Consider the following 8,346-nt stretch of genomic DNA (forward strand, 5'->3'; position numbering starts at 1 on the left):
ATCAGAGAAAACCCTCGGAGATACAGCAAGAGATTCACACAGAGTTTGAGTCCAGGACCTTCTTTATTATTAAATAACATGAGACAGTTTGGCTTTTAATGTTTTTTTTACAAGTTCAATCTATATTGTGCAATTCAAAGTGTTTCTATACATTGCAGGTTTGCAGTGAAGTTGTGAATTCATGTGCAGTGCGTAATTAAACTTAACGTGAGCACATGTGGGAAACACGTCGTGTGTGCGTGCAGCCGTAGCCAGTGTTCCTTCTCAGAAGCCATGCTTAACTCTTATGTGTTTTACAAACGTATCTACAGGGAAAAACTATCTGACAATAGCAAAAGTAGCAGCTATCAGCACAACATCATACATATTATTACCAGCTGTCAGTATTTTTTTTTAACTTAGTCGTTGTAGACAAACATACTGTACCACTTTTCTCAAAGGTATGTTGTCTTTATTGCACCGGCTTACATTGACAAAGTCCTACTGCAAAACTCATGAAAGGTATAAGGTTCATCTTTCTCAGCCATTTGAACGTTGAGATGTTCTTCAAATTGCTATTATGATAATACTTACTACAATAATTACCTGACATTGTTAAACATATTGTATAAGACTGTACAATAACAATGACTGAATGGATATTTTCAATAAAACACACACAGAATGGAAATGCGGAGACGCATAGACACAATGGGAGACAGGAGACAGCCGTGAAGAGATACGCTGTAGGCAGCGGAAAGGTCAAAACATGGCACAGGAGAGGAGAAAAACAGGGAAAGAGGAAAGGAAAGAAGACTTGATAATGATGTCAGAAAAAAAATCTGTGATGGGGCGGAGGAGACTGGATAACAGCATGGCATGCACTTTGAGAGGGCAAGGCAAAGATGAGATGGGGAAATCAGGGGAAATCATGTGAGGAAATAGACAGCTGAGAGCCATAAGTGATAGCTGATTGTGGAGTCCCAGAGAAGAGCATGACACGCAGATGAGAGACAAAATGCCAGAAAAGGAGAAGAGAGGCGGTTCTGTGTTTGATTTGAAAGAGCTGCAGGAGGGATAATTCCCAAAGTAATTCAAGCGGGGTACAGAGACAGACAGGAGTAGACAAAAAGAGAGAGAAAGAGACTTGACAAAGACAAGTTTCTCATTAGAGAAAGAAGCTGATAAGTGGCTGGAGGAAGAGTCCCACCGTTCCCAACACACACACTGTCACAAAAACCCACAGGAAGATCCTGTCGATGACCATGGCTACGTACTTCCAGTCGTCCTCCACCTGAGGAAAGGAAGAAAATACATTTTGGTTTGTGTATAAGTCATTAATATATAACATGGCACACAAATTCATAGGCAAGAGCACTTTTCTTCCCAAAATGCTCCCAGCAACCTTTGCTTAATGGTGATTGTAAAATGTGAAGTTACTGTGTTAACGCTACAGCTGAAGTGCTATAAGGGGGGTGTGTGTGTGTGTGGGTGGGTGTGTTTGTGTCTTTATGTGAGTTTGTGAGTTTCTGTGTAAAAGAGGCTGAGAGATCCTGCAGTGTTTACCACCATGGCTACTGGTGGAGTGGTTTGGTACAGTGTGTGTGTATGTGTGTGTTAGTTTATAGTATAGAGTATCCCTTGATCAGTCAGGTGTGGACAATAGGATCATGGCTGCACTGACCATAATGCCATTGTGTGCTATTCTGCATGCATCAAAGAAATATCCCAGCTGTGTTACGAAAAGATGGAGCTGAAGCAACAAACGTATCAGGGCCATCCAGAGGCTGCAGGAGGCGTACACAAAGCCCCCCATCTGCAACAAACAAGCAGCTTTCCTCTCCTTTTATAGCTCAGAGTAAATGGCTTTCTACACCTTTTACTAAGCTAGGTAGAATATCCACACGCTGCAGAGATAACAGACATACAGCACTGCTTTGTTGTTGCATGTTTATGTCTATTTGTGTGCTGTGTACTGTACATTGTGGGAGCTTAATCTGTGCACACCAATCTGGGGACAAAACTCTGGTCCCCACAAGGTTCACCATTTATTTTAGGGCATTAGGACCAAGTTAAGTTGAATGTTGGGGTTGAGGACAGTAATCCAAGCCTCTGTGATGACCCTCTACCTCTGCCATGGCCTGGAGGTTTTGTCTTTCCCTCGTCTTGTGCTTGCGTCCCACCTGAAGCCTGTACCACGAAGCGAGTTCAACATACCCAGGGCCTCTTTTGGTTATCTGGCATTAACAAATGAAGGAAGGATGGCTCCTGTGTGAGCGCGTAAATGACCAGATCTATAATATCACCGCTTAAACATCTTTTCAACGGAAAAATGCTTACTGGGAGAGCACGAGTAGAGCCGAGTATAAATACATGTGTGTATTCCGTTACGTTAATGTGTTGCTTAGATGTATTCTTATGGTGTGTATGACAATATTTTAGTCGTATTCCTTCAGCTGCAACCCCAGCAGTGTGAAACCGACTTGGGAGCAAATAAAAAATTTTATTTTAAAAACATAATGCTAAGCAGTAATAAGGTTTCCTTCCATAACTTGTTATCACCCACAGCGTACATTAAAGTAATCGGAGCAAAGTAACACTGCATCCAGTCTGTGAAGCTGACACGATGAGAGAATATATGCAGATATTTTTTATATTTGCTCCCAAGTCCGTTTCACACCGCCGGGGTTACAGCTGAAAGAAGAAGGCTAAAATATTGTCATACATGCCATAATAAGTGAACCTCCGTCGTGGAACTGAAAACCCAGAGTTAACCCTGAAGTTACCTCGCTAACCCCAGATCCTGCTTCGCGTTACAGGTCTCTGGTCAGCATAGTATGTAATAGTGCAACAGCACCACACCTTTATTTTGTTTAGTTCTGTTTTGATTATACTTAAATCACCCCACACAAACCTTTCACACTGATCTACTGATCATTTCACACTGTTAGTCAGAATATATTACCATTTAAATAAATACATTTTATACGATTGTGTGCAATCGTGTGTCATTATTTCCTTTTCTGACTAAAAGTTGGGTTATGACACCTAGTCCCCATAAGTATAGTAGTTTAAGGTTGTGTATGTCTCTATCAGCTGTATACTGTACGTTAATGTGAATGTTTGCAGTTGCAATGTTCAAGATATAGCAAAGATGTCTGAAACTAATGTTAAAAGTGCAGTAAAAATATAAACCTAAATATGTTTTTTACTGATATGATCAAGTTTGACTGCACTGGCACTGCCAGCTCAACTGACAGGATATAGTGCCACACACATAAAAAAAATAGTAGTATTGTTGTTTCATTATCAAGACAACTCCAACTTGCTTTTGTACCTCTTTGGCTTTGTTGCGAGTCCTCATGTTCTCTGCGATGTACTTCACGCTCTCTATGGCTTGCTTGATCTCTGGCGACACCACGGAGAAGGCAACAACAGCGCTGACAGGCGAAGGGGCATTCAACGGCCGCGGCACTTTGGGCAACTCTGATTCCTGGGGCCCCTGGGTTGAGGGAGCCTGTGGGGGTGGAGGAGGAGGAGGAGGGGGTGGAGGTGGAGGAGGTGGCCCCATTGAGGGTGGGACTGGAGTCGGTACCTCTTTGCCTCTGTAGGGGCACCTCCTGTTTATGTCCCGATTCATGTCCCGATTCGTCTCACCATACTCCACACAGTTCATGGAGCCACCAGCTGAGGCAGCCACTCCTCCTCCTCCTCCTCCTCCTGCCCCACCATCCAGAGGTGAACACGCTACACCCCCAGTTATACCCCCAATGCTTACACTTCCTGTGCCACTTCCTCCTCCTATGCTGCTCTTTCTCTTTTTCTTTCCCACGCTGCTCCTTCCTCTTCCTGTCCCTCCTGTAATACTGGCAGGGGAGGAGCAGCCCTGGTCGATGGGCCGCCTCATCAGCATCACTCTGGGCAGCACCCCAAGGAACACAGACCTCACCCACTCTGGCATAGTGTGAGTCATGGGGGTGCGGTAGTGGACATTCAGCACAAAGACAGTGATGACGATGCTGAGCGTGACAAAAATCATGGTGAAGAGGAGGTACTCGCCGATCAGAGGGATGACAAGCGACGTCGAAGGGATGGTCTCAGTGATGACCAGCAGGAACACAGTGAGCGAGAGGAGGACGGAGATACACAGGGTGACCTTCTCGCCGCAGTCAGATGGGAGGTAGAAGACCAGTACCGTGAGGAAGGAGATGAGGAGGCAGGGGATGATGAGGTTGATGGTGTAGAAGAGAGGCAGGCGGCGGATGTAGAAGGAGTAGGTGATGTCCGGGTAGATCTCCTCGCAGCAGTTGTACTTGATGTCATGTTTGTATCCTGGAGCGTCGATGATCTCCCACTCTCCACTTTCCCAGAAGTCTTTCAGGTTCACCTGATGAAATGCAAATGGGAAGTGAATATTTTGAGGAAAATATGTATTTGAAAGTCTGTTGAATGAGACAAAGGCAGTGACGAGTTTAAATGTTCAAAAGTTGCCTCGAGCAACTTGTGACACCTCACTAAATGTTTTCTGGCATAAAGGTGAGGGAATTTAATAGATGTGAAGAGATATGTGCACATAAAAGGGTATTTGTGCTTCAGTACTGAAACGTTCCTGCTAAAATCTCAATGGGTTCTCACAAAAAATACAATATATATTGTGATGTAAACATGCCATGTAGAATAAAAGTGCATGACTGCTACAGTACATGGCCAGGATCTCCCCCCTTTGCCCCAGAGACTCCATCTGACCTTTGACCCAATCAGCACTAGGTCAATCTTGGCCTTGTCATACGTCCAGGAGCCAAACTTCATGGAGCAGTTCTGGTAGTCAAAGGGAAAGTAGGTGATATCCATGGGGCAGGAAGATTTGAAAATAGCTGGGGGGACCCAGGTAATGGTGCCATCAAACTTCAGCAGAGCCTTGGTCTTGTCTTCCACGAGGAAGTCACCTACAGCACTTTGAGAGATGTAAACATCATGTCAGTTAAAGGCCATTTAACACAGAAGACGGAGAGCATCAATAAATGGCATTAGCATGTAGGAAGAAGAGAATTATGAAACAGTTAGAGGGATAACTCTGCACAGTTGTGTCTCTCAACATATTAGGCAAGCTCAACATGGAGCTCTTCTTTAGCATTCGCGCACCAAAACGTACTTGTTGTACAAAACAATGTCCGGCCTCCAAATCTTATTGGAAGGAACTCGTATGAACTCGATCCCATCGTACTCAACAGGGGCCCATTTCAGTTTGTAGTCGTTCCAGACCTAACAGACAGACAAAACCTAGCATAAATAAATCAAATGTGTCATCACTAATGGCGTTACATAAAAGATAAAACTCACTCACATGTCTCAGCCACAGATTGGTTTCCATAATCTGATTCACCTCATCCTGTCAGGAAGAAAAGAGCAAATTAAACACCAAGAGAAAAGGATGCTTTTATAAAACATTTGATTTGTTTGTATAGAGATGTTCATTCTCTTACCACTTTGACCAGTTGAGACATGGAGACCTCAAACTCCACCGTGACTGGATCTGATACATTCTCCACCGGACGGATGAACTGGTTGTACCTCCTGAACAACCTCCGAAATAATCTGTCCTCTCCCTTAGATGAAAAACAGCCTAACAAAAGAAAGAAGAAAAAAAACAGTTAATACTTAAATACATGGGTTTGTTCTCAGACATTCATACATACCATGAGCCTTTAGAGATATGCCACTAATTAAACATAGATCAAGCCAGATATTAAAATCTTATTGGAAAGGGTGTAATGTAATCCTGGGTCACTAAAGACCGGAGGTATATGCCTTTAAGGGCATTGAGTGAAGGGAAATTATCATCATGGGGATGATTAATCAAAAGCAGAGGTGACTTAAGATAAAGTGCCCCCTACTTAGCTCTACATGCTGGCTGTGAAACATCTCAGACTGAACTGAATTATATTCAAAAAGTCCAAAATATAAGTTTTTTTGGCGAATTATTGTTCCCGAGTGGAAATGTTAAACATCAGTTCAATCAGTTATACATATAACATATTTAAGGTTTAATTACTTAGATAAACACTAATAAAGTTCCTTGTGTGTCATTCTAGATGTCCTGTCAAGTCATTTATAGATGTGTCTTTTACAATGGCGGTCTACGGGGACCACAGCAGATTTTCTGCCATGCCTCATCCACAGCTCTCGAAGCCTTCATAAATCAAGGTCTAAATCCTTGTTTTTGTATGTTTGTGGGTCTAGTGATGGTCAAAAGTCGGGACATTTACTGCTTTAAATGTGGATTTGACTAAAGGTCAGCCACTAAAAATGATTTAACATCAGTTTCTGCTAAAGAAAACCTTCCAAAGATAGAGATGGTTGTTATGTTCTCATATCAAGCAGTCATTTCACCAGAAAGCCTTGAGAAATGTTTTATTCTTTCAAAAGAAAGTGAGTAATGTGGGCTACAGGCAGAAACAGTCACATTGAATCTACATTGTCTCCAGAACAACTTCAACATTTTCTCACTGTTCTCACTTACACTTTGTAGCGCACACACAGAAAGACTAAGCAATATTCTCAGTGGCAGCGGATATCCTAAGCAAATAAACCTGGACGTCTGAAAACATGTTTTAGTTTGATTTAGATGAAATTAACCCTTAAACTGTTGAATCGATGCCTCGTTGCTCTGGATGGAGTGAAGGCTGTGAGAGAGCAAAGTGTGTTTCGAGGGGAGTTTCTATTTCCTGTTTAGATATAGAAGATGCTTTAAGCAAAAAGGAATGGTGTGCCGTTGGCTTGTGTGTCTGAAGAAGTGTGTGTGAAGGATATGTGAGGCTGGACTGATGGTCATATTGTGTAAAACTGCCACTAGTAACACTGATGGCCTGTAGAGCCAAGCCTCACTCACAGCACACATTCTCATCACCAGCACAACCTCATAAACACTGCGCCAGTGGCTGCAATGAGCTGCAAATCCTCTATACAGTACATAGAATAACGGAATGAACATAATCTTTCACTTCCTCTGTGTCTTCATCCCATCTTTTCTGTTTCCTGATCCTCTTGTTTTGGCTTTTATTCTCTGAACAGCCTCCTTTCTCTGTTACCGTTTTCTTCTGGGTAGCTTTTGTACGACCTTGGATTTCAAACTTGACTGATTGGTTTTGTTAAAGCAGAGGCCAACCTCTCCCCTCGCGGCCTCCAAGCCGAGGAGGGACGCACACATTATTCAACACAGTCCCAAACCGTACAACTTGCACTTACCGAGCTGCGCGAACCATTTTAGAGATCGAGGCAAATGTGCTTCACCAAAAGGGCAAATGGGTCACAACCCATATACACACAAATAGCTACATTCACGGAAAAGGTTTGTTTCCTTGGCAATAACTAAATAAAACATGGCGCTTTAATGGGACACTTTCTTGTTGCGCAAGTCAGTTACCTCTCGACAAACCAGAAGCTTGTAAACATGAATCACACAAACCTTACTTTGATATTGTTTTCATGTCAATTTACTCTTCATCACCTTCAAAGATATCATATCTTCATAATAAAAAATGAAAATAATAATGAGAAATACAAACAGCAATGTATTATTGCAGGCTACTTAACTAGTTGACCTAAGCTAGTATGGTTGGGCTTTAGTATTAGTAATGTGCGTGTCTTCCACTGCTATAAGACACCATACCTGTTCACATACCTTGAATAGAATAATAATGCTGAAACAAATATTTCATATTCAGTGTTTGTACTGTAAGGTCATAAAGCAGTTTGTCCATTTATTGCCATTGGGAGTACACATAGATGAATATATTGCAGACATCTCAGATTACAGTCTGTCTGCTTTCTCATTTTGGGAGACTTGTTCAATTGCTCATGTTGAAAAAAATCAGACTGGCCAGGGAAATAAAAAAATGTAATTGAGGTTCATCCCTGTTATTATATTTGAGCGGCAATCTGAATCTGAAGCATGTCAAGCAACGTAACACAGTGAACACACTTCTTAAGCTTTTTACTTTTACAGGTTTTAACAACAATTTTAATTTAACCTCACAGGGGACTAACGCAGCTCAGGGGTAGACTCAGCTTACCGAGCTAAAAAATTCACACTTACATAATCACAACATCTGGTGCACATAAAACAATGACCAAACAACAAACACAGTTGTGATTCCGGACACATAAATGAGGGAGAATATGCAATGACCTTATGTATCCCCATATATTACACATGCAATTAAATTTAAACCTTTACCCCTCCCTCCCCTAAATATTTCAAGTTCAGATGGAGCACACACAGCGGGCTGCAGGCCAGCAGAGGCACAAGCTATTCATCAAGTTCATTGAGGTAAATGAAAATCAGGTCACACAGCTTTTTCCCCATCA

The 8,346-nt window shown here is 42.2% G+C and overlaps 1 protein-coding gene across 1 annotated transcript; it reads right to left on the reverse strand.

Moving 5' to 3' along the window:
• Nucleotides 1-1,147: 1,147 nt before the first annotated feature.
• LOC142962946 (neuronal acetylcholine receptor subunit alpha-3-like) lies at nucleotides 1,148-5,620 on the reverse strand. Its single transcript, XM_076103635.1, has 6 exons — nucleotides 5,463-5,620; nucleotides 5,324-5,368; nucleotides 5,132-5,241; nucleotides 4,726-4,933; nucleotides 3,317-4,366; nucleotides 1,148-1,273 (listed from the first exon to the last, which is right to left on the reverse strand). Exons 1-6 carry the CDS (start codon nucleotides 5,481-5,483, stop codon nucleotides 1,148-1,150), a joined length of 1,560 nt encoding a protein of 519 aa, XP_075959750.1. The 5' UTR covers nucleotides 5,484-5,620.
• Between the last annotated feature and the right edge of the window lie 2,726 nt (nucleotides 5,621-8,346).

The sequence above is a fragment of the Anarhichas minor genome, unplaced genomic scaffold, assembly GCF_050575085.1.
Source record: "Anarhichas minor isolate MPS153535 unplaced genomic scaffold, ASM5057508v1 ptg000028l, whole genome shotgun sequence".
NCBI classification, from domain to species: domain Eukaryota; kingdom Metazoa; phylum Chordata; class Actinopteri; order Perciformes; family Anarhichadidae; genus Anarhichas; species Anarhichas minor.

Coding starts and splice junctions, on each gene's coding strand:
- LOC142962946 (XM_076103635.1), bottom strand. CDS start 5,483: ATGTCTCAACTGGTCAAAGTG. Junction 5,369..5,462: donor TGTCTCAACTGGTCAAAGTG/GTAAGAGAATGA, acceptor TCTTCCTGACAG/GATGAGGTGAATCAGATTAT. Junction 5,242..5,323: donor CCAATCTGTGGCTGAGACAT/GTGAGTGAGTTT, acceptor TCTGTCTGTTAG/GTCTGGAACGACTACAAACT.